Source organism: Rissa tridactyla, chromosome 10 (genome assembly GCF_028500815.1).
Source record: "Rissa tridactyla isolate bRisTri1 chromosome 10, bRisTri1.patW.cur.20221130, whole genome shotgun sequence".
Taxonomy (NCBI): domain Eukaryota; kingdom Metazoa; phylum Chordata; class Aves; order Charadriiformes; family Laridae; genus Rissa; species Rissa tridactyla.
Window position 1 is genome coordinate 13930955 of NC_071475.1, and position 26498 is coordinate 13957452.

At 42.2% G+C, this 26498-nt stretch overlaps 1 protein-coding gene across 2 annotated transcripts in view; it reads left to right on the forward strand.

The window, feature by feature from the left end:
• LOC128915584 (contactin-4) overlaps positions 1–26498 on the forward strand; it is a 345257-nt gene that overhangs the window by 194306 nt on the left and 124453 nt on the right. For both annotated transcript variants that reach the window (XM_054216146.1, XM_054216147.1), the window contains exons 4-5: positions 18387–18513; positions 19580–19755. In XM_054216146.1, the coding sequence (XP_054072121.1) occupies positions 18387–18513; positions 19580–19755 (303 nt within the window). The remainder of the gene's footprint in view (positions 1–18386; positions 18514–19579; positions 19756–26498) is intronic.

Consider the following 26498-nt stretch of genomic DNA (forward strand, 5'->3'; position numbering starts at 1 on the left):
TTTGAATCTTTTCTTTCAGCATGCGAGCAATAAAAAAGATGTCAGTAAACCATTATTTTTTTGTATTGGATTGGAAAACAAGTAGAATACATAGGAGGATAAGCAGAACCACAACCTGCTTGATAATATGATTCAGAATTAGGTGTTTATGGCTCAGCACATGCATTCAAAGCAGGAGCGTAGGGGTGTGTGTGTGGGGGCTGGTTAATTAGAAAGCTGTCTGATTTCCCTAAAGAAGCTATGATACAGCATTAAAAACGTAATCCTCTATGGTGTACATCCTTCACTGGAGGATCAGCCGTATTACAGATCACGTTAGTTTTCACTTGAAGTAAGGCTGCAAGCATGTGCATACAGCAAATATTCCATTTCCAGTACTGATCCCTGACACACAAGCTATGGAGATGGAGCAGACACAGCCTGGAAAAGGATTGCAGTGGATTTGGATACAGCTGCTGCTTTCATAAACCTACAGGTACAAATGACACTAACTGCCTTCCCCACAGATAACCACATACCTCATCTGAGTTAAGTTGGACACAATGAAATAAGGACGCCCTGGAAAACAGTGGAAGTTGCAAGATGCTCTGTCCCTACGTGCACGCTTGCTCTTCTAGTTGGCTCCTTGCTCCTGAGCTCCAGCGCTCTTGGGGGAGTGGATACAGGTCTGCGGGGCATCACCAGCAGGGATTTCACTCTAGGAGATGACCAGGGGTGTTTAGTGTTCGTTTGAATTTTCAGTCTCAGAAGCAGCAACCTTCCTTAGCGGTAGCGAACCAGGCAGTGCCTCCTATATTTCCCAAGGTCACAGGTAGTTTTATTATTTTAAATGAGTGTATTTGTGAGTTCACATTCATTTCCAATTAGTTTTTGTATGAAAACTCCTGCTCCCTTGACCATTCATGGCCACAGGTTAATTTTTTTTAATGTCTCAGTATTTTGTAGTATGCATCCAGTTCAGATTTCATATGGGTCAAATTTAGTTGTCCATAATAATCACACCTTGCTCTTGATAAGGTGATCTTAATACTTGCTGTCTGTACCAGTGTAAACATTATATTCCCTTTCTCATTCTTTGGAGCACATTTTAAATACTGTTTACTGTGGATTATTTTAGATGCCCAATTTGTGAATCAAGGAACCAGAGTTAAATGTCAACGGAAATGGGTGATTGGGATCCTTTATCAGAGATGGCACACTGGGTACTAATTACAGTGTCAGATATTCTGTATCTTAATCAATTCCAGTGATCTCATTTATAATTTTTACTCTTCCTGACAAGTAGTTATTCAAAGAAGTAAATTGACTATCTGTGTAATTTGCTTCTTAGACACAAAAGGCTCAAAATTAACAGGCTTTTTTAAATTTTTTTTTTCCCTCGGAGAAATCTTCCTCACTGCAGTGTGATGTTCTGCTAATTATTCCTTTGCCCCTTTCTTGTTTTCTAAAGGTGACAGAGAAACCTGAAAGGGATTGGTATGTGCATGGTGCAGGCGGCAGCTCCTCAGCGACCGCTGCTGGCAGGGGCTGCCTGGGCTCTGATGCCAGCCCAGCCTGCAGAGTCAGCGCTGCTGGATTTCTGCGGTCAGGCAGGAATATAAAGCAGCACAGAAGAGTGAGGGTTTGTGACTGGAATCACCTAATGTTCCCAAGATCAGCCTGTTTTATCTGTTGCTGGCAGGGGGAGAACAGAGGCAGTGTTTTGGTTCGCGTTTGAAAACTAATAATGGAATATCATAAATTGGAGGACTAAGCAGGCGGCCCATTGAAAAGGTGCTCTTGGGGAGATCTTCAAAATCCCTTGTTTTAGTGCTGACAATGAGTACCTTTTAAGATACAGCCTTTCCACTTTGTTGTGCTACAGGTGGTTTTCAAAACAATCAATTTACAAAGAACTTTTTTTTTTCATGCTGTTAAAGCAAATTGGTATGTAATTAGATTTATATACTGAATAATCTTATTTGCATATCCAATTAATTCTTCCTGTTTTAATTTGTTAGGGTTGGATTCACATTAGTAGTAAAAAATAACACTTAAATTATCAAGGATTCGAATTTTCTTTTACCATAATTTGTTAAAGATGTTGCATCAAAACTTTGTCCTGAGCGTCCTCTTTCTTTTAGGGGCTATTAGATAACATGGAAAAAGGCAAACAAAGAAAACTAACCTGTGTTATAAAAAAAATAAGGTTCTATTTAAGCTGACCAAATGCAGTGTGAATTTAGGCTTTTTAAGCATCTTGCTTGGGGTCTGTAGATGTCGGAAGGCTGTGTAGAATATTCTTTGTGGATTATTGGTGGACTTTGTGAGCATTAGGAGGATTGACTGTTCTCCACTGACTTTAATTGTCAAAGTCATGGTGTCCTCACTTGGACTACTTTTTCTAGACATCTGTTTATCGTTTTGACTGTCTTGACTTCTCATATCTCTATTCAGAAATGCAGAAGATGAGAAAAAAAAACAGGAGAGGGAGGACCTGATTTGCAAAGTGTTAAGATGCCCTAAATTCCACACTTTCCAATACAACAGGGAGCTGTTTAGCATCGGTGAAAACAGTGACACTTTGTTAGGTACTGAAGCATATGATTTTAGCAGCTTCCTGTAGACATCTACTAGCTAGACAAGAGGCTAAAGTTGTTACACTGCAGGTGAGTGCACAGATTTTGTCTTTCATACAAGATGAGAAAACTTTGCCTGAACTTTACCTATATATGGAAGTGTGTTTGTGTTTTGTTTCTTGGTTGGTTGGTTTGTTGGTTTTTTTTAAAATTTTCAAAGTGTCCCTAGGGTTTTTAACAGAGTTTTGCATGTGTTCCTGTAGTGACTGGAAACAATCTTCTGTCCCTTGGGAAGATGTCTGTCCATCCGTCTAGTGCATCAATTGATGTACAATAAGCTACCTGTTTTCTAATTGCGAGCTTGCTGTTCACCTGAGTAGCCTTCACCCTTGTCACAATGAGGTTGATGGCAGAGGTATCTGCTGTTCTCATAAAATTAAGGGTCTTGATTTCAGTTTAATACCCAATCACTTTATTGCACGTTTGCATAAATGCATCTCTCTGCTTTTATTTGATTTCCAACACTTTGAGCAGCTTGTTCTGCAAAATGTTAACTATCTGCAGGAAATCACTGCCATTGAATAAGCAACATAGAATCACAGAATCGTTTGGGTTGGAAGGGTCCTTAAATATCATCCATTTCCAACCCCCCTGCCCTGGGCAGGGACACCTCCCACCAGACCATGTTGCTCCAAGCCCCGTCCAACCTGGCCTTGAACCCCTCCAGGGATGGGGCAGCCACAGCTTCTCTGGGCAACCTGGGCCAGGGGATCACCACCCTCACAGCAAAGAATTTATTCCTCATCTAAATCTTGCGTCTTTCAGTTTGAAGGCATTATCCCTTGTCCTACCACCACATGTTACCAAAACCACAGTTTTATTCTTTTTGTGTAAGAAACAGGGCTTGTAGTTGCGGAGTTTTATTACTACTATTGGATGGTTAATGAAAGGAACACTTGAGTACAAGAAAAAAAAATTCATTCCAAATAGTTGACACGCAAAGCCTAAAAATCCATACGGCTTCCTTCTCTCTGGCATCAGTAGGCAGCTGGGCTGCATGTCCAGTGTTTACTGAAATCAGAGAAAAAATGCCCTGTGGTTACAGTGGGTGGATTGTACTGGGACTGAATGGTTAATTCAAGAGGCTTTAGCAGACATTGTGTCAGTGGAAGGGAGATGAAGTAAGAATTGGTGTATGTGGGTCTATGAAGCTGCTTCAAAGTGAGCAGGGAACACTGTGGAGTAAGGGGTTAAGAATTGAAAATAAAAACAAGTGTATTTAAATGATTTAATAAATGAGGAAAGTATTACCATAATTATGTTGCAGTGATTTGAAATATGTCCTGAGGTGAATTGCATTAGATCCTAATTAGCAGCTACGGGTTATTAGCTAAATCCAGTGCCGGGGAAAAAAAAAAAAGGTACAAGTGGTTGCCTGCATCTCCGAACACTGTGTTTGTTATGCCATTTTGTAGTATTTCTACCTGAAAGGTGAAGTAACCACTGCAGATCCATGGTAGCCTGCCTCCGGGTCATGGGAAACACCTCGGCTGTGTCGCAGGCAGACAGTATGAAATACAAATAAGGTGACAACTGGTGGCAAAGCAATTTCTGTCTGCTGGTTTTATCTCATGAGGAGCAACTACACACCTCTACTTTGTAATAAAAATAAATAGTGTAACAGGGCCGGTGCACCTGGTAGCTTTGGCTATAGCTGTAAGCTATGAATAGATAATATATTCCCTCTCTTGTTCTCTCTAATCTATCCGACTCCCGACTTTGTAAACTGTACTTGACCAAGTTACAAACAGCTTTTAGTTTCTAAGGGCAGAAAAAGACAGTACACATCCCTGCGTGTCGGAAAACTAAGTGAAAATGACCTCTAGCTCTAAGGCACTTATTGAAAACCTATTTTAAATTGAATACACAAGCCAAGATAATACAGGCTGTTTGATAAGAAACATTAGAGAAATCCATAACACGAGGCTTTTTATTATAGGTTTATTACATCAATCTCTCCAGTGGGTAATGGAACTTGTAAATATACTCTTATGTAGGAGTCTCCTTGTGGGCTTTTTATTCATGCTGAAGTAAGCACAGCAAACTTATTTGCTGTCAGGGTACATTGAATTTAAGATTAGTATTTATTTTGGTTCTAAAGAGGTTTTGCTTTTGTGAATTGGAAGTTGGCGGAACAGCTGTGTGAGAGGAGGCGGGAGCTGCGGGGGAGCGCAGGGAGTAAATGAGTTTTGCGGACGAGGGGCTGGTACCGGAGCGGGGTGAGGATGTGGGTGCACACCGAGGGGTGCGGGTCCTGCCCTTAACTGCTCCCCTGGCTGGGCTGCATCCTTCGGGAGGAAAACGTTGGCTTGTTTAAGGAAGGAGCTTGCTGGTTTTCCACTGAACAAACCCCGCAGGATGAAAAATCATCCCAGAAATATTTAAGGGAAGTATTTCCTGCATTGCCACACACACACAGTCACAGCGTACTTCTTACTGTACACATTTGTTCTTTAATATTAAAATACTTCTCATTCTTTTCTTGGGGTAAGCAAAGTAATACCACTGCAGCCATAAGCCAGCATGGCTTACCTGGGAGAAGTTATACCTTACCATTGTTTACCTGGGAGAAGTAAAGGGTAATTTGTACAGAATAAAGAGTTAAGAAAAAGTTTACATAGAACTTCAAAGGACAAAAAAGTTAAAATTGTAGCAATACTAACCAAGCTCCCCCACCCCGCCCCAGCTTTACAAGCTTTTAAGTCTGTTCATTGAAGGATATAGTAATTAATTCGTAGTTGGTTAAATATAGGGAAAAATCTCCTTAATTAGAGGATGTTAATTGCAAAGACCAGAAACCTGTGGAGGGGTCAGTGAAGTCAGCATTTAACACGTGACTTTAACAGCTTGACTGTTGCAGTTAATTCCTGTTCTAATTATAGGAGTATATTTTCATTCATACAATACCATGCAAAAGGTGGTGTAACTAGGCTGCAAATGGCTGTAGTTGTGTATAAAATACATTCTTCTTTTTTTTTATTTTTTTATCTCATAGCTTAGGTACGTTCTTTGATTTGGAAAGCTTAATTGAAGTCATATGACCTTCAGTCAACACATCAACTGCAACTGAAATCAGTTATATTTTTCTGATGGATGATAGAGGTGGAAAAAAATGCAGTGGAGAAGTAGAGACCAGTTCTTGGGCAAGGGCTTCAGCAGGTCCAGGTGACTGGTACGGGGACAGTGTGTGAAGCCCCTGGTGCTGCTCTCAGGGGAGCCAGAGCCATTGGCTGGGCTGGCAGCGGGTGGTGGATGCACCGTGGACTTGGCTTGCAAGCGATGGGCAAATTCTCTGGGTGGTGGAGTACCCAGTTCTGTAAACAGCTGCCCTGTGTAACATTGTGGGATGAGAGGATGTATTTTGTGTTGGTGCAGAAGGAACAAGACCAGGTTTGAGTGATGCTTTGCATTTCCAGCATTGACAAAAATCTTCTTACTATACAAGACAGATTATGACTGAAGAATGAGGGATGTGTATATTTAAGGTCTGAGGGTAACAAATGTGCTTGTACTACAAAACCACTGCTGTGTCAAACCCATGTGAGAGAAACCGTCCCGTTTATCCTCCTGGCTGAGAGCTTTCTTCCATATTTACTATTACACGGTGATGCTGCCGCTAGCGTGCATCAGCAGGTAGAGTAGCACTATTTTTGTTACATATTCTCACATGTACTAATTATGTATTATCATTTCCATCTCTTGCATATTTTAAAAGGCATCAGTTTTAAAAAAAAAAAGGCATTCGTTCTTATGTCTTTGAACTATTTTTGGCTCTTACAAAGTTCCCCGGCAGCCGCAGTGCTGAGAGCGGCAGCAGTTCTCCTGTGAAGCGCTCTCAGGTGCGACGGGTTTAGAAGCAAACAGGTCAACAGAAACTTCCTCCATGGCTTTGATTTCTTGCTGCTCAACGAACAACGTTCTAATGAGACAGCAGAGTGCTACCAAAGCGATACATAAAGAGTTATTCTCGGTTTAATTACTTTGCATATTTTTCATTATGGAGTGTGGTAGTGTTAAGACCAAAGCCCTCCGTTCCAGATAAAAGCCTGCTTTTAGAAATTCTTATTTGTCTTTGAGGCATCTAAAAAAAAGCAATCTGGAGGTTCTTCGTAGTGCAGTTCTCAATCCAGTATAATCCTTAATTTTCAAAACAGAAAGACATTATTTTTTTTAATTCTAATGAAAAAATTGCTGAAGCAGTGCACATTATTTCAATTACCCATTAAGCCTTCTCTTTGCTAGAATGAAATTACATGATTTTCGTTAATTTTCTTGCTTTTAACTTCTGACTTGTAATTTACCAAAAGAAAAAGAAAAAAAAAAAAACAAAAACTATTCTGGAGCTGGTTGTTTCCCAGTTGCCAAAGTGCTGCAGGTGGTCACAGCATTCAGATGAGTAATGCAAATCAACTCCTATTTTGGCATCTATCTGATATTTTGTGCTATTTATAGTAAAATATAGCAAAGGATAATATTTGTTAGTTTCTCTTGGAGTTCTAATCAATGACTTTTATAAAGGCTTCAGCAGCTCGCTGGCTTGGCATAAGTGGACATTAGGTAGTGGCTGGTATTTCACTGGCTCACAGCAATACAGTAAAACATAATTTCATGTTGAACAATAAAATAAATTGTTTTTTAATTCTAAAGTAATAGACCTCGGTCAGATGACTTTCTCTTAAAAAAGTACATGTCATCTCCCTTCCATTTGACTTTTGACTTGCTCTCTTTATTGATTTTGCATCTGGTTTTTATCTCTATAATCATTTTATTGCCGTGCATTTCTTCAGAGCTTTTCCTCATGTCCTTTTTCTAACAGAAAAACAAGAGCCTCCTCAGGGGGGCAGCTCGCTATATTTCATCTCTGGAGATGCAATTATTTTGTGTTTATCCTCAGTGCCTCTGAGTGACAGGACGCAGGCAGGTCTCAGAGCAGGCATGCAGAGAGAACGGACTCCTGTAAACCCCCATGCATGGGTGATGGCGATGCTGCCGCTGCCGGCCCCTCGCACCCCTTCTCCCTGCTCCCCCAGGTACCACCCTGGCGGGTTTGGCAGGCCATTTTACTGTCTGTCATGGTGACACTGGTTGGCAAATCGTTTATAGAAAATGCTGTTTGTGCCAGAATCACAGAATTGTAGGGATTGGAAGGGACCTCTGGAGATCATCTGGCCACCTCACAGTAAAGAAGTTTTTCCTTGTGTTCGAATGGAATTTACCGTGTTCCAGTTTGTTCCCATTGCCCCTTGTCCTGTCACTGGGCACCACTGAGGCCCCATCCGCTTGACACCCGCTCTTTAGATATTGATGAGCATTGATGAGATCCCCTCTCAGTCTTCCCTTCTCCAGGCTGAACAGCCCCAGGTCTCAGCCTTTCCCCGGTAGAGAGATGCTCCAGTCCCTTGATCATCTGTGTAGCCTCCACTGGACTCTCTCTGGTAGTTTCCTGTCCTTCTGGAACTGGGGAGCCCAGAACTGGACACAGTACTCCACAGTACACCAGGTCAAAGTCCAATCTGAAGTGCTTGTTCACCATAACGCATAACGTTTGTGTTTGAAGTATCAGCTTTCTCTGCGTGAAGAACCAGAAGTCTCTATAAGCAAAGAAACCTGAAGTTTTACCCTTGGGACAGGCTGTGTTGTTTGGTAATTGCTGTTCTTTGATGTGCTTATATTGCAGGAAGGACTGGTTCTGGGAGCAGTTTTCTCCTATTGTAAGAAACACCTTAAAAAAGGAGCTTCTCTTCCCAAAGCTGCACTGGGTGGTGGTGGTTCAAATGGACCACTGGAGGTGAACTCTGTCTCTGGGGCAACCCCACCATGCTGCTGCTGAAACGGGAGCGAGGAATGTTTGCAAGGTTAACCTGTAGTGTTGTACCGGATAGAAAAAAAATTTTACTCAAAAATGTCATTTATCTGAGCAGTTTTTGAGGGCGCTAAATTGCAGCGTAAGAAGTCATAAAAATCAGGTTTTTGACAGCTATTACTGATATCTTTTCCCTGCTGCATTACTTAAAGTTTATAACATTTTTTAAAAATTAAAGGAATACATGCTGTCCATGGGCAGATTGTACAAACTGTACTCGCGCTTGCTCTTCTGATGTTTTACTGATTGAACTTTATTTAAGCCACCCATCAATTTAGCATTCAGCGGTGTTAATTTTAATGCCAGATTTGTGTGGGGTTTTGCGTTTGCATATCTGTGTGTGCGTGGAGGGTCTGGTCCCTCTGCAGGGATGTCCTAGCAGAATAAATGGGGATAAATGGTGACTTTCAGAAGAAGAGCTGGGGAGTCTCTGTGAGTGCTGCGGGTCCCTGTGCCTGGGGGTGGTTGTGCAGAGCAGGACACTGTGCTGGTGGCTGGTGCATCCTGGCAGCTCCCCTGTTCCCCTTTGTCTTCTCCGTGCAGGGAATTGCAAAATTAAAAAAAATTGTGAAGGACAGCTCCTCAAATGGCCCTGAATTGGTGCATTTACACTGACTTCAGTGAGGTTATGGAAATATAAACCAGCTGAGGTTCCAGCTCGGTGTCCCAACAGCAGACTTCAAATGCCTTAAATCCATTTATATAACGTAACCAGCTGGAGATTACAGCATTGGATCCTGTTTACAGGATTAAACACTTTCTTGCTTTAGTAGCCGTGGGAAGAGCTAGGGAGGTTTTCCCGTCTGTGGCCAGGAGCCTGCTCAGATTCCTGACACTGTGCAGTGTGATGCCTGGCGCGTCTCAAGAGGGCATGCAGCATGCAAGGACTGCAAGAAGGGCTTTGATTTACCTCTTTGTATAACCTTAAGAGAGGTTATTCTCTTTTCCTAAATAAGTTGGTTCTCTTTAAACCCCGGATATCCAGGATGCCATCAGGCTTGTATTCAGGGCAGACAGAGACTGACGCAAGCTGGTGCTGACAATTTTGCACCAAAGCTATAACCTTATAAGCATGAGGTTTCCCTCCCTCACCATTATTTCAGTTACACAGTGATTTCTTACATTGAAATACTGTCTGGTTTTCGTAAGGCCAGCGCCGAACTTGCTAGAAATAGTAACAAAAATGCGTATTTGTAACAAGGCAGATGCTTAGAAGATGCCCGTGCCAGTAGTCTGTGATAGAAAGGACACAAAACCCACACTCACCTTATTCCCACGTTACTGAATATGAAGTATTTGCACATGGGGACATGTGTGAAGCATCATGTTGGGTTTGTAATACATACATGCTGTAGGGAGCTACAGGTATCCCAAGCAGAAGAGTTTGGACAGGGGTGTGAAAGGCTCCACCACCACCAAAGTACAGGTGTGGCGGTCCCTGCAGCCTTCCCAGGGCTTGAAAACAAACAAGTACAAACAAGTATTGTCCTTCGTAGCCATGGATGGGTGTATATCTTGGGAGAAACCGTACTCATCTCCTGTGTGCTCTTTTCTTATTCTTTCTTTTTCTTTCTTTACATTGAAATTCAGTTAGAAAAATTGCAAATCTCAAGCTTTTTTTGCAGGAATGTGTTTACAGTTTAATTCAGCCTTTTTTTTTTTAATCAAATAGCCCTCATGTATTAAAAGATCTTTCTGAAGAGCAGCTGCTTTTTTCTGAAGTTTGTATGCTTTTAAAAGATTGAAAGGAATTGAATAAACAACTCTGTTGCCTTGATTTAGATGGACACTACCTTTATTCTTCAAGTTTTCTTAAAAACAGTCTTGCTAGGTCAGAATTCTTTTTTGAAGACATTTAAACTGAGTGCTTCTAATGAAATCTAGACTATTTAAGATAAAAATAAAATAGTTCTGCAGAATCACAGGCAAATGCAGAGGAAACGGAGACAGAGAGAGCATTTTAGAAGTCGTCCAAGAGAGACAGGTACCTTGTTCTTCCTTGTTCAGTGATGGGCTGACCCATGGCTGTGTTAGCACGGTCTCTGCTTTCGTGTGCTCCTTTCTGTTAAGCAGTTGCCAATTAAATAAAAGCTGGACACCTTGGCTATGTCTGACTAGCACCTTCAGATGACTGGCGCTGGGGAGAAGATACAACTCCAACAGGTGGCGATGCTGAAGCATCATGTCACCTGTGTCCTATGATGGCATTGTCCGAGGGATATGGAAATGTTCAACTATTGCCAAAGCCAAACAGACAAGGAGAATTGTGCGTATTGTGTATGGAGTTAACAAATAGCTGGTTACCCTCTGCTTTGTTCATGTTTTAAAAGTTTTCTGCATGTGTTGGCAGTAAGTCGTGCATGCTAGCTGAAGGCTGGTCTTCTCTTGAGAAAGCGTTCCTGCTATTCCCATCATTACTCAGCAGCACAGCCTGCTCAGAGCATTAGCAAGGGCTTGTTCCGACAGCTCTCAGCACTGCTTCTCTTAATACTGTGCAGCTAAATGTCAAAGTCATCCCTGATGTATTCTCTTGTATACAGCCTTGTGTTTTCTTGCCATAATTGCAAAATGTGTGCCCGTGACCCAGAACAAGCAGATTTACAGTGCCCTGTTGACAAACTGAACCACTGCACGTGCATTTTCTGGCCAGTGACATAGCGCAAATTAGGTTCTGGGTCCTTTGCTCGAAGTGTGCCAGACTGATTATCCCTCGATCGCTGCTACCCAAGAGCACTGCTCACCAGGCGCTGGTAATTCGATCTGCTTATTCACAAATATTTGGGAAGGGAATCCATTGCCTAAACCTCTCTGTAAATAGCTGGATAAAAAATTGGCGGGAATCGGCTTTACTTCTGACAATGCCTAATGTACTTAAACCTGAAAACGAAAAATCAGGCTTCACCTTGAAGTGATGTGCCAGAGAGAGTTCCTTTCACCTTGAGGGTTTCTGCAGTGTTCGGCTCCTCAATCAGTTGAGAGCCTGTACACATTGCCAGAATTGTCTTTGTTTTTCAAGCCATAGATGATAGAGAGATTATAGGTTATTGCCCCAGGGACTTCTCTTTTCTAAGGTTCCAGGATTTTAAAGGCAAGAGGCTTTTTCAATATGAGTATTTCATGAGTTTTTCCTGTCTGCTGGTGGGGTGGGGAGGATAGCATTTGTTAGCCTGGCTTTTACACACCTTCCTTATTACATGAAAGATTAAAATCAATTGAAGTTCAGGGGAGGTATTGTGGAAAAGAAATATGTGGCTTTAAAATATGCACACAGACCTACTACTTCAGCTTTTTTTTTTTATATCTACATTATAGTCCCTGTCATACTCAAGACAACTGAAAATCCTACAATAATGATATGTGTTCTTGGAAGACAGCAATTATATCAACACCTTAAATTTTACTAATAAATCAATAGTTAACTAGTACAAACCTTTGAATCATTTATAATACCTTATCCACAAATAGCTCTGTATGAGAACACCCAGTGTGGACGGATCTGCAGGAGGAGGCTGAAGAATAGTTGAAGGCGTGCACGGTGACGTGCTGTACTGGGGCTAGGTCAGAGGTGAAGGTCATGTCAAACCGACCAGGTGTAAATATAAAGGTTTCTAATAGTACAGGATGCTGGCAGCAGCTTTCTGAAAAAATTCCACAGATTCAGGTCTCTTATCAGAGAGATACCATTTTGAGCCTGAACCATCATTTTTGCCTGTCTTTGTTCGTTGTATCAAGGACTTGTTTTCAACAGGGATGGGAAAAAAGTCAACATGGTCTCAATTTCTGTCTTCAAGTTACAGGTGCAGTCAGGATGTGTAGACCCTGGGGACAGTCCTTGTGGTTGGACTTTGCCTGTGCTTTCCTGGGAGGTTACAAACCACTCTGGAAGCCACCATTGCCGCTGGCGCGGGATTATGAGAACCTGAGGCCACAATTCCTCAGGCATGGGGTGTGGCTGCTACCCCTCTGCGGCTGTGACAGGCCACCTGCATGTCTGGTGATGGATGAGGATAATGGAGTGAGGCAAGACATCTCAAAGCTGCTGGTTCAGTGGTTAAGAGCAGTGCCATGGACGGAGCAGACCATGATGGAAGCAAGGTTCAGCAAGGCTCTGGTGGCATTCTGGTGGGTGGATTTCTGGTCACAGTGCCAATCCCTGAGAGTTGCACGCGCACAAGTACAACACAGGTAATTTAAGCTGTCTACAGCTCCTAGTTAAAATCCAGAGGAACAAACAGTTTACATTAGGTTTTTAGATAATGCGTGTTTAGTGTGCTTATTCCTAGTGACAGCATATGGTTGAACACACTCAGAATAGATGCGGTATGCAGCAGCTTTTGAGAACCCTGGTGAAAATGTGATATTATTCATCTCAAAACCAGAATGTATGTCTTTGTTACTTCAAGAGGAAAAATGCGTGGTTTTTTTTATTACTGCCCAATGGTAACAATAGATGCATTGTGCTAAGTAGGGACAATATTTTAATTTCCTGTCATAATCCTGTGTTTGTAGGGTTGGATATATAACTCTGCTGAATGATTTCCTCAGGGCTAGAGCTTAACTTATAAGATACCAGAACAAACCTGACTACTATTTATGTATTTAAAAGTATCTTTCAAAAATATCCCTTTGGTTGTTCTACTATTTCGGCACTGGAGATCAACAAATAACCTGATCATTAATGAACAGGAGGTCGGTTCTGTAGTATCTGTTGTAACTGATCTTTTGACAGAGGGCTTGGACATGCCCTTGATGTTCTTCTATTGTACTATTTATTATTATTACTGTTATTACTGCTGTTGTTGTCTTATAATTATTCATAGCTCTATTGTGGGCTGATATCATCCTCAACAGAGCAGTGCAAGTTTATCTGTTTATTTTCCCGATGTCAGCTGTGATGACTCAGGGGGAAGGCAGCTTGGTGAAGAAACTTGTGATTTTTTGCAGTAATGGAGAAATGTGCTTTTGTTGTATGCTTAAGAGAACATCTGTGATCATAATCATGCTGTTGACTTCCTAAGAGAACACAAATTACGTTCTGTTAAATAAAAGTTTTTGTCGTAGGACAAGTCACTCATTACGCTGCATTGGGAATTGCCTCCTCCCGTCTGTCTAGACCCAGTAGATGAAGCAAAGGGAAAATGTGCTTGCTTTTGCATGTATGGATCAGGTAGCAACGTTTTATTTGAAAAATGCTAATTTGATGACATTTGCTATAATTAATTATGTGGCATTTAAATAACTGGCATTACGGTACCGCTGTGGCACAGACAGGCTGAACGAGAGGCTTCACAGTTGAAGTCCCTGAGCGGGAGCGTGACCCATGGGTGACATTTGCATGTTGGCTTCTGCGTGCCGGCCGTGGCAGGACCTGGGCTGCCTCCTGACCTCCTCAGGCTTCCCTCAAAGCTCAGAGCACACTCACCAGGGGTGGAGGTCTTTAACCCTGCCTTTAATTCAAACTGCTCCAGATATGTGGGTCACTCATAAATAGAGTCATCAGACCGTTACAGTCTTCATTTCAAATTCTAGAGCTGCATTTACGAGAGTGAAGATTTATTTCTTGCTGTCTTCGGAGCCTCTGCATCTTTATGGCTGCGTTGCTGGCTCTGAGGAACATCTGACACTGCTTTTGAACTCGGGTGTCAGATGGTTGCGTGTCAGATGTCACCTGTCAAGCATGGATTTCCACTTTAACTGCAATTGTACTTGGTAACAGCAGCAATCTGGGAAAGAAAAGTATGTCAGAAAAGAGAGGTGGTAGTGGGGGGAAGCGTCTGGGTGTTGCAGGTCTGTAGCTCCAAAACAAGCCCAGTCCTGCAGCCTGGTGCTGCAAGGGGAAGGGACAGAGGTGGTGGCTCTCTTGCCCATCCAGCGTCTCAGCCCGGGAGCCCAGCCTGCGGGAGATGTCTCAGACAAGATCTCTGGGAGGGTGTTTTGCCCCCATGGCTCAGAGCATTACAGTGGATCTGCAGAAAGTACATCTTACGTGGTGGTGGGGTGGTGATGCTGAGGAGGGAAAGAGCCGTATCATTCATTTCAGCTTTGCTCCTGATGAAGATATCTGATTCTTCTTGCTTTGTTCTCTTTATTAGTCCTGACTGTTTTTCTTTCTTAAACACATGGGTCAGCCGTGGTGCAGTGGTAAACAGGAGCCATGAGCAGCCCAGAGGTGGAAGCAGGCTGGTGATGGTCTGCAAAGAGGCAGAGCAATGAGGCCCTTCCCTTAGATACAACACTTCATATGAGACTTTTAAATCTCCTTTTTTTTAAATACATGTTTTCTTTCTTTTGAATGGGAAGCGCCTTTAGCAGATCTTGTTCATTGAGAAGTCTACACAATTTGTAGTAGGACTATCTAGTATAAAATTTTCTTTCTTACAATTTCAAAGCCATTAGCACCATTTATGTGTGCAGTTGATGTTAATAGAAGTGATAGGCAAAAAAATAAAGAGCGAGACAGCCAATTCAGTCTTTTCCTGCTCAGCAGGATGTAACACTGCTGAGTAACCTCGACGAGCAGGCTGTTGTGTTAATGAGCAATGCCCTTGAGCTGTCCTACCCATTTCACTTCCCAGTTTCCTGAAGAGTTGCTCTTCCCAAGGTGCAGTTCTGTCTTGAAGAAATACTGACTTGTAGCACTGTATGAAAACACACCAGCATACACAGCAGAAACCAATTCCCTCGGCAGCAAACAAGGAAAGGATTTTTATCATTTATACTGGATATACTCCAAGAATTCTCTCTTCAGTTTAGTTATTATCTTTCCTTACAGTGTGGAATATTCAATTAAACCTTCTGTCAAATTGGCCATAAGGTTCAATGAAAATTAAAGCAGTTCTGTTTAGGTAACGATATCCGTCACTGGGCTTAATGTTTGGAGAGAATAGGAATTGTTTCACCTGTTAATGTGAATTACCCTCAGTTGACATTCTTCATGTTTCAGTTCCTCAAAAGCCCAGAAAGACGAGGAGCATTTAGCATCCTACTGGATGCCTAGGCTCTCAAGTTTGGGGTACTGGAGGGAAGCAGAAAATATGATCTTCATTTGGAATGTATTTAAATTAATGTGGCATTTTTCAATAGATTTTGTGATTCACTAGGAAAAAAATATATATATCTCAGCAGACGCTAGGATAGCAGAATGTTCTTCTAAATTATCTGTCACATTCTGTCCAACAGCATATGGGCATACTCCTCATGCTGTGTTTAAAAATGTTTCTTTTATCATGAAATACTGAAACTTCCTATGTCCCACATCTTACAGAAAGAAATACACTTGTCTCAAAGGAGGCAGACCCAGAGCAGTAGTACATTTGTTTCATCTGACAGGAGGGGAAAAAATGCTGTTTGGTAACCAATCTTGTTTGCAACTTGTCTTAAGCTGAGGGCAGCTCAGTGTTCATTCTGGGTTAACTCATTTCAGGCTCAAGCAAAAGAAACGTAACTCAGAAAAATAAAATCTGTCACCGGGAGAGTGTCTCAACAGTGAGCTTGTCCGCGAAGGTTACTTACTGTATTTTCCCAGGACGATAACAAACATGTAAGGAGTAGCACAGGTTACACGGTAGCTGCTGAAAATCATAAAGAGCAAAGTGAGCAAAAATAAATGAGCTTACATATGTGCGCTGCTTTGTTGTTCTGTTTGATTAAATGACCAAAAGAGAGCCTAATAAATGCAATCTGATAAGAAAGGCAACGGAAAAGCCTGCTAAGCTCGGGGAAGAGTCTCCTTTTGGCATCAGTGGGCTTCTGTGGATCAAGCTGCTGGTAGTGTCCATCAGGAGTAAACTAAAAATGAGTTATTGTCGCTTCACAATTGCAAGTCCCCGAACGTTATTGCAATAGAAATGGAGTTACTGCTTTTATTTTTTAAAAAATAAAAGTGTCAAATCAACGTTTCAAAGTTATCTGGGTAGCGAAACTTTGCTTCCACAAAGCCAGACGCTGCAATAGAGCAAATGTGTTTGCCTGTGCTGTCACTAAACATCTGAGATCTGTTTCTACCCAGTAAAATTGTCAGTTAGTCAAAAATGGACTATATATATGGTACAGATACTTTTAGTTTTTTGTCTGTAAAAATCTAGATGGCAGTTTGTTTTATTTATTAGTGAATATTTAGTGTTCTTTGAACCAAATGCTCCTCTTCTGTAAAGTACCGTGGCTCAACTATTGTCGCACCCTGCGTTAGGGTCTGAGCTGCAGCAATTTCAATCACACCTTAGACTGTAGCAAAAGGACTCTACAGGCTGAAGATTAGTTTGGACTTGCTTATCTTGGTTGTACACAGACAGCAATAAGAGAAAGAAGAAAGGCACTCAAAATAATTTTATCTACCCAGCATTGCAAGGTTTTTCCTCCTCTTCTGTTCCCCTGAGATGCTGGCAGCAGCTTTCAGAGCTTCTCCCTGCCTTAAGCAGCGCTGTTCTCTTGCAAGCCAAGTACTAGTCGCATCAGGGCTTTTCTTCTTGCTGGCTAACAGGAAGGGCAAGCATTTTTTTGCTGTAAAAAAGCTGAATGTTAAACAGTGTCAGCACCAGATGTTGTAATATTTGGAGAGCGTTTTCATTTGATCTTTCATGAGCTTCTATTTTAGCTTAGGCAAATTAAGTTATTTAGTCTTTTCACCTGCTTGACTGTTTCTACCTTTGTAGTTCTCTACCTGTTGTCTGACGCGTTTTCTAAATTGTGCTTCGCTTACTAATTACATAAGCAGATTGTGATGTTTCTTACAAGTGTAGCTCCCCGTCAAACACCCCAGTGCGTCATGTGGGCCAATTTATTTATATACTTTGGAGACCAGTGTCTAGCCCCGGGATGCTACAACATAATGGTCTGGGCCCCAATCCTGCAGCCAGGCGATGTCCTGGACACATGGGGACATGTTTGGACCCTTAGATTTGTTTGTGTGTCTGTTTCCTGACTCAAGTAGGGGAGCTATCTGCTTTTTTAATGTAAGGTGTATTTTCTTGTGATGGGAGGCGGACCAAGAATCTGACCTTTAATGTGATGTGATACGACATAAATTGACACGCCATAATTGAAATAACAGCAAATGACAGCATAGTGTGACTTGAGTCCTTTGGTGGGGCGTGAGGCAGATGACACAGCCGATGCGACACATACCTGAGTCAGTACAGCTGGATTAACTGGGATGGTCTGGCTTGTGCCTGTCCCAGCACGATCAAGCTCCTTGCCTGTGGGAGCTGAAGCTTCTGTATTTTACAGTTAGAAAACTGGATAAATTAAAATGTATTTTAATTCTCTTGTTTTCAAACCCATTAATATAGTACTCAGAGCTATAATCTTTATGGGCCAGATTGTAATATTCTTTCTTACAGTGAAGGAGACTGTTTAAGGAGTGAAGTAACCCTGGGCCTCAGAAACAAGTCAGGATATAAGTAACCAAGCCCTCTATGCTTTATGGTTATTATTATCTTTTTCTGCCAGCAGCAGTAAGTTGCACACAGGTATAATTTAAAGCTAGAGCTTATGTGAAATGTGTTTTGAATAATAGATGAGTCTCAGTCAGATATGGTTAACATATAATTAAAAATAAAGATAAATACAACCGATATGACTGTATGCTTAGTGCATTCTCTTTTGTGGTGGTGCCTGAGGGAGGAGACACAGGGGAGAGGTTCCTCCATTATAATCTTCCTGGCAAAGTCTCTCTGAAATCCTGCTGTGGAGACGACAGAATTTTCTCCCTGGAGTAAAGAGCTATTGTTCTGTCCCTAATGAATCCAGCTGATTTCCCAGTGTTGGGGGATATGAGGGCTATTCACATCTTTTCTAGGGTGAATGATACTTGGCGTCTTGCTGCTATGATATTATTTTATATTTTAACACCAGGTATGTGGAGGTTCCATCAAGTATCTGTCACATTTTTCCTCTGTTTAATGCAGACGACAACACACTGCATGGGCCGGTTTTCCTTCAGGAGCCCAACAGCGTGATCTTCCCCTTGGATTCAGAGGAAAAGAAAGTGAAGCTGAGCTGCGAAGTAAAAGGAAATCCCAGACCAACCATTGGGTTTGTTGAATGTTTAACTATTCTTTAGCACCATCTCTGCACTACAGCAGTATCCCCCAAGAGGCTGCATGGATCGTGCAGAGTAACTCAGTGATGCCCCTGGAGTCTGCCACGATGCTGATAACAAAAACCCAGGCATCAGGAAAGCACCACGTATTGCAACGCAATTGCAAAATTTGGACAACAGTTCAAAAAGGTTACAAAGAGATTGTAAATAATCTCAGCTCCCAGATTAACAATCCTTTTCCATAAATGTGGGCAAAGCTCTTAATTGTTTGCAGCTTTAGTAACTGCTTTGGAAGCCTTAGAAAAAAAAAGCTGCTGCACTACCACAGTGATGGTGCTGCTGTAAACCATTTAGGCTGCTGGTTTTTTTCCTTTAGTGCATTTCTCATTTTGTTCACCAAAGTAAACGCCACTCTGAAACCAATTAGAGTCATCAGACTTCAGCCACTGTGCTGTCTTCTGACATGACCGACTGTTTAATGCAATAAGCTCTGTTGGTTCAGTGGTGCAAACATATTCAAATTGTTTCTCTACGTTCTGGTAAAGAGAGCAGCCATGGGCCTGTGGCTGCCTCCCATTATCCATCAAGGGATGGTGGGGGATGAGGGTTGCTCTAACTGGGGCAACCTGATGCTGGAATTTCTCAGTGCCCCAGTTTGTGACAACATCTGTGTTGAGTGAATTTTCTTAAATTTAAAAACAGACAGCCAGCAAGTTGGGAGAGGAAAAGAAACCTCGGTGGACTTCAGTGGTTTAAAGATCCTGTTTCTGGGACTTCCCTTTGCAAAATGATTAATTCCAAAGAGCAGCAGCACTAGTAACTACAGAAGCATTAATCATAACAGAGACTGAAATATATGTCAAGGATATTGCTCTTTCAGTTAATACTGGAATATTTCAATACTGTGGAGGAAATTTGCATTTTCATGCTTTCTTTTTTTTTTCATAAGGAGTCAAAGATGTTTTAAATCGTTCTTTATTTACTACATGTTGTATTTTCAAATACCCAGGAGTATTCATTAATATTAGCAGAATTTAACTTCGGCATTTTGTGCTATAGGTGGAAGTTAAATGGAACCAGTATTGACATTGGTATGGATTACCGCTACAGCGTGGTGGAAGGCAACCTGTTGATCAATAATCCCAATAAAACCCAAGATACTGGAACATACCAGTGTGTAGCAACAAACCCCTTTGGAACAATTGTCAGCAGAGAAGCAAAGCTTCAGTTTGCTTGTAAGTAACAACACGGGCTCCGTTCCTGCAGCATGCCAGAAAAACTGCGAGCAATGCCTGCTTTAATAGCCATTTCTAATGCTGTTCATGGAGTACAGGAAACTCCTGGATTTAGAGGGAAAATGTGAATGAGGAATAGATGCCTTGGTTTATGAGTATTTAGGTAAAATTAGAAATAGTATGCAGGGTAAAATGTCTTATTTCTTGAGAAAAAGGCCACCTAGGAAAGTATCTGGCAAGTGGGATCTCACCATTGATTTTTCCTTTCCTTGGAGAATTAAAGCTTCAAAATATTTGAAGCAGCATACTATTTTCAAGGGATAAATTCACAATGATAGTTTTCACAAGTCATAAATTTTAGTACCGAAGCTTTCAGGTATGGGTGATATTTTGTAACTCTGTGTAAAAGGGAAAACAGGCTACTTCGTATTTATTTTGGGTTAAATTCAGAGTTGCAGCCTCTTGCTGAAAGCTAAGGATAATAAAAAGGCATAGGTCTTGATGTGAATTAGCGTTATATGAAATTACAAGAAGACGTTTCGAGGTACAGGGTGAAGCCTGTAAGAGCAGGCAAATGATAACACAGGACCATGAGTCATCTTTTTTCTCATGTAGTTGTGAAGGTGAAGGCAGAGAATAGATACACGTGCTTATTCATCCGTCATTTCTCTGATTTCCCTGTGCCGTTGTCCTGGGAGGCGTGTGTGTAGCAGTTCAGTAATTACAGCAGGACCTGCTATGAAGTATTCTTGCCATGCACATGCAGGAGTTCAGGGCAGTCTGTTCCCAGCCATGAAGCTATCAGTAATGGTGAGCTGGACTTTCAGTAGAGTTTCATGAAAGACGCTTTTGACTGAGAAGCTGATGTGCTCCAGCTGCAAAAATGAAAAGGTAAAAATGCCAACAGACACCAGGTTCACATGATATAGAGAAGTGATTTGTAATAAGAAGTATTACTGCGAGTAAAGGCAAGTCTCTGTCTCCTCGCATAGTTTACAATATATTATCTGTTTGCTTATGACCTGCTTGTGCTTTTCCGTGACTGAAGGTGCGTTTTCACTCTGGATGGGTAATGAACAGCTTCCTCAAGACCGGTCTCATCACTCCAGATTTCAGTATGTCAGGGTGATTGATTCATAAATACTGCATTGCTCTGCCTCTCTGGAGACCACATGTTTCACAGCAGGCTCTGTCTTGTGAATCGCGGCTTTCTGCTACCTCTGGGGAGCATTGTTCAGAGCAAAGCACCTCAGTACCCCCTTGGCGGGGCTCATACTGTTTGCTGAAGTCAGTCCTTTATGGACAGGCTGGGTACCAGGTTGCAGCCCTTTAGGTGCTGGTCCCAGGCTTCACAGGGACGAGGCGGGAGGATGCTGATGCTGGCAAGTGCATTTGCCACTCACTACTTAAGTGGAAATACATGAACTTCCCTGCTAGTTTAAACTGTTATGCACTAAATAACCAGGAGCTTGCAAACGCAGAGAGTTCTGCATGAAAACTGAGGAACAGTCAACCTTTTAACATTTTATCTTTGCTTCAGATACAGTGTGTTTATTAAATTCTCATTAATGTATTTATCTTGATGAATGATACATCTGGGAAAAATCTTTCAAGTTTTCTAGTTGACCAAATTCAGATCTGGTTTGACTGATTCTTAGTTAAGATGATTGAATTCAAAACCAGAGCTTGTTCTTTTCCAGTTAAAATGATGATGGGGAACTTGAATAAATGTATTATTTTTTGATTCCTAAAATTTATTTTAGATTGCTAAAACACTGTAATCAGATTACAAACATTTGGATTAAGTAAAAAAAATAGCATTTATCAAGGTAAACTCTGTTCTTTCACAAAACAGTAAGTCATTTTGCCCTGTATAATCAAAGGGTTTGCAACCAGAATTAGCTGAATTATGAAATACATAGAGTGGTTTAAGTTTATTACAAAAGCTCTGCCTCCAAGAACAGATAAAAATGGGCATATGTGTTAGTAATTAATGTTTTTCAGCCTGGATGTCCTAGATGTGTGGATGCAGTCACACTGCTTAATTTAACTACTTCCTTACATGTGGTTTTATTCTGAAGGGGTTCATTTTGAATGGCCTTTTGTAGGTTCTGCATGGAGTATCCTAAAACCCTGTATGGGGAGGACCCTTTCTAGCCACTGGAGAGCTCTCTTAAGCCTCTTTGCCCTCAGTTGCCATCTCAGGATTTTTCCCTTTTATCAGGTTATTTTCCTTGATTTTTCCACCCTTGTCTGGCCCCTAGACAGCACATGCAGTCTTTGACCCAGCTCCAGCACTTCAGTTTGGTCTCTTACATCCCACGACGTTACACGTTATGATTAAAGAGTGGAAAACCATCTGGTCAGAGGCTGAGGACCGTGCTGCTCAACCTGTCTGTAGCTTTCCCCTTCGCCTGAGCAATCCCATATTTTCCAGCCTGATCAGCACGTTGTGTGGTTTTTGTGTTACCTCATTTTTATTTCTGAGGAAAGTTATTGCTGAGTCTTTTGAGACTGATGTCTGGGGGTTTTGAGCTTGATTTTCTTCTCTTAAGGGTTAAATTCTGAATCCTGGGGCATCATTAATATATGTTCGTTCGTTCTTCAAGGGCTGTGTTATTCTTCTCTGGCGTTTTCACTGAAGATTAAACTGCGATCTAGCTATTCAACCTCTGCGGAGGTCAGGGAGGGTCAGCAATTTAATCCTTGAAATATGTATTTAGGTTACAAACTCATTACGATAAAAGTGCTAATATTTTCCCCCAATACTTGCTTTGTGATATGTCATTTACATTTCAAATTTGTTCTTTATCTCTCTCTCTTTTTTTTTTTTTTTTTGCAATGCTAGTTGTCTCTGAAATGAACATATTTTTGGGAAGTAAGGAATCTGCTGTGCCACAAAACAGAATATGGATTAATGATACCCTAAACCCTGTGCTTATGGCAATACGGCAATATAGTCTCTCACAAAATAAAAAAAAGCTTTAAACTCTTGAGTATGGATTGTAGTAATGGCTTTTCCAAAATGATATACGAAAACATAGCTGAACTAGATTAAATTATGTGCTTTTTATTTTAGGGGATGGGGCTTAGCTCAACAATTTATTCACTGTACTGTAGTTTCTGTTGGGAAATAACACTGAAATCAATAAGAAGTTATGCCTGGAAAGTGGCGCAGCTCTGATGCTGCAGTTTAAAGATGTTCTCACCCATTCAGACGTATGATTAAAGCTGTTTACTGTGGCCCGGATCCTGCTTCCATTTAAGTCGAAGATAAAACTTGTATTGATTTTTAGTGGCACCAGAGTTGGACCATACCCCTCAGAAAGCGATGAATTTGCAAGTTCTTCTGCCTGCTCAGCTCCCGTTCTCTGTGGCATGACTGGGAGGTGCTGAGCAGCGCCTGGCTGTGGGCAGGGGAGCGGTACCGCTCGCTGCAGAGCTGTACACCGGGGACACGGTGCGCTTTTCGTCAGCGTCCTGGCCAAATTATTCCTACTGACTGTGAAATAATTTACAAAATGGAACATCAGTGCACACAGGTGCTGATAGTTGCAATTATACCCGTATTTCCATAGACATAAAATTGCAAAGTTGAGTCCTGGGAAAAGCTTCAAGAGCTTGTCTGTCCCCAGTGCGAGGCAGCATCGATGCCATTCCTTAGAGAAGCTCGCCAGCTGGTTCTGCACAACATTTGCAGACCCTTCTCAGGACTACGTGTTAAGATTTAGTTTCACTTATTTTGGTGGCCTTTGCTAGCATTAATCTTACTTGCTAGCAGCTACTACTGATTGTCTGGACTATGCTTGTACTCCACACCCTGTGCGGGTAATGACCCAAAGGCTTTCATATCTATTTCTCCTACCCTCTATTGAGTATCAAGTGTGATAGATGTCCAAAGGATGGTGCTTTTGGGCAGCTGAGTCACGATGGCTTCCCACCAGAAATGTCTTTGCAGACAGTCTGTCTCCATGTGTGGGTGACCATGGAGGGTGCCAGCTTTCATGTGTCTTGGGGCTCGTCTGCTGTCTCTGGGTTTGCTCTTGCTTAACCAGAGGCTAGTAATGAAGAAAAGGGTCAGCATGTCAAACCTGTTCAAAATGAGCAACGCTGGTGGAGATGTGTTCAGGAATAAAAAGACTAGGTAGGGTTTCCCCTTCTGTTCGTAATTCTTTACTAGGTGATGTCCAGATCTGTGCTTTTTCAGTCCCATTGGTAGGGTGGGATGAGCGAGACAGGACTTTCCCCAGCAAAGAGAATGGCACTTCTTATCTTACCTTTCAGCTGATTTATGAGCACCTATAGGATAACATCTCTAATTAGAGATTAGCTTTGATATTTATTTTACCTTGCTGGAGCCACAGTTTGTTTTTTACCGCCAAAGCTTTGGAGCCAGTCATTTTTGCACGGCTCCAGGAGCAGTGTGGAGGGTCAATCTGGACACCCCTGTGACCCCATCCCGGCATCTTCAGCCCATGTCTGCTCCATCGCCACCTCCCCTGTGGCAGCTAATGCATCCCCGGGACAGGGCCACGGCTTTGCTCCGCTCTCCTGCCGGACAACCCCTGTCTTCTCCTGTGGAGCCATCCCCAATGCTGGTAGATATAACATCCTTTCCCTGCTGTGATAACTAGACTCAATTTGGCCCTAAACTCCTCAGCAGGATGTGCAGTTTAACCTGAAAATACACAAAGGCAGTGCTACCTGCAGTAATGCTCATTTAAAAATGAGCCCTGCGGAGAGTGGGTGAGTAGCCATGCAGTAGTTGTTGCCTTTCTCATCAGTGCTGATGGTTGTCACATGCCGTTGATTTTGAAATGAGTGTCCGAAGGGGAAAATCAAGTTCGAATCAGTGCAGTTTTTCAGTCATGCCATTGTTTTGCCCCCCGTCGTTATAAAAACTGCCTAAAGGTGATGTCTGTGAAACATGACCTGTTAGAGAAATGGGATCTGCTTTTCAGGGGTTTTTAGCATTTTGCACGTTGTCCCACCCCCAGACTGGGAGGGCAGTTGACATCCTTCCTCCTGCTCTACCCAGAGGTGCTTCTCTGAAATCGGTGCCTTTCTGACCCATACCAATTTTCTATGAAGGAGTTCCCTTCGACTCTGTAATTAAACAGGTCCATGCCAATGCTATGGATATTTTCTGCAGTTGGCAAAAATGATACTGAGATGTCCAGGGGCCAAGGCACCAATTTTTAGAACAGAAGTGAGACCCTGGGAGAGAGGGGCTTACAGGAAAGCTGCGGGGGGTCTCTTGATCAGGGAGTGTAGTGATGAGGGGGAACCGTTTTAAACTGGAAGAGTTTAAAGATCTAAATTTAAATCTAAAGATTTAGATTAGGTATTAGGAAGAAGTTCTTTCCTGTGAGGGTGGTGAGCCCCTGGCCCAGGTTGCCCAGAGAAGCTGTGGCTGCCCCATCCCCGGAGGGGTTCAAGGCCAGGTTGGACGGGGCTTGGAGCAACCTGGTCTAGGGGGAGGTGTCCCTGCCCAGGGCAGGGGGGTGGGACTGGGTCATCTTTAAGGTCCCTTCCAACTCCAACCAGTCTATGATTCTGTGGTGGGGGGGTTGAAGGGGAGGTGTCCTCAGAGGATGCTGGAACAGCAGCAAAGCGTGGTGGTGCTGCCCTGGGGAGCCCTGGGCTGCGGGCGGGTGAGATGAGATGGAAGGGAAAAGGTCTCCTCCTCCTGCAGATGGCCCCGGTCGAGTGAAATGGCTGATTTTTTGTGTGGAATGTAGCCTGAACTGTTTTACTGTGTTTGAAGATTAAACGGTGCCTGGAGGTAGGCTTCCCTCCACCGCTAACTGGGACAGCAGCCTCAGACTTACCTTTTGTACATTTTCCATTGGATTGTTCATTTGTAGAAACTCTTACTTTCTTCTTCGTTACCATGAACATATTCCTAACTGCAGGGAATCACAGTATTGTTTCTGAAAACTCTTTCTCCCCACACTTTATGAAAGGAATTTGTTTTACGGAAGTGTTTCTGCGAAAATAATTGTTACGCATGAATTAGCAGCTAGGACTCAGCGCTGTGCCGTGCAAATGGTAACAGAAAATACAGTAATAATGTGGTTGTAATGAGAATACTTTGGGGCTTTGACCTACCATCCCAAAATAATTTCACTGCAATGGTAGAAAAAGAAAATTACTCCCAACATTATACCGAGCAGGATTTTTTTCGATATTCCCATTGCTGGAATGATTCCTGTTATATCTTGTACCCGAGCAAATCCCATAATTTTTGCTATTAGTTGCTAAGAAACAAATTATAATTGCTGCTCACATTCTTTACTGTTGTACCCTCTTATTGCCCTGAAGTGCATTCATTTTCTTTTTGGAGATTAAATTATCAATGAAGTAATTCTTTCAAGAACAATTAATAATGAAAACATTTTCAGAAAACCGCCAAAGTATCTGCCTTGCCTTGCCTAAACAAACAAGCGCAACAACAATCGCATTGATTGATCAATGAAGCCATGCACTGCCGCTCGCCTGAATAAGGCATTCGGCACGCAAATTAAATCAGTTCCGCAGTGATTACTAACGTCTGAGAGTTGAGAAAAGATGATGTGTTCTTAAACCTCCTGGAAATTAAGGGGAACAGAGGGTTTGGGTTGTTTTTATCCGGAGTGGGACTGCAGCTGGGATGGTGGGTGTGCGTGGCACTCCTCGTCCCTCAGCAGCCTGCTGGTCGCCTGTACTTGCCCTCTTCATGAAGTTTATTTTTTCAAGGTTTT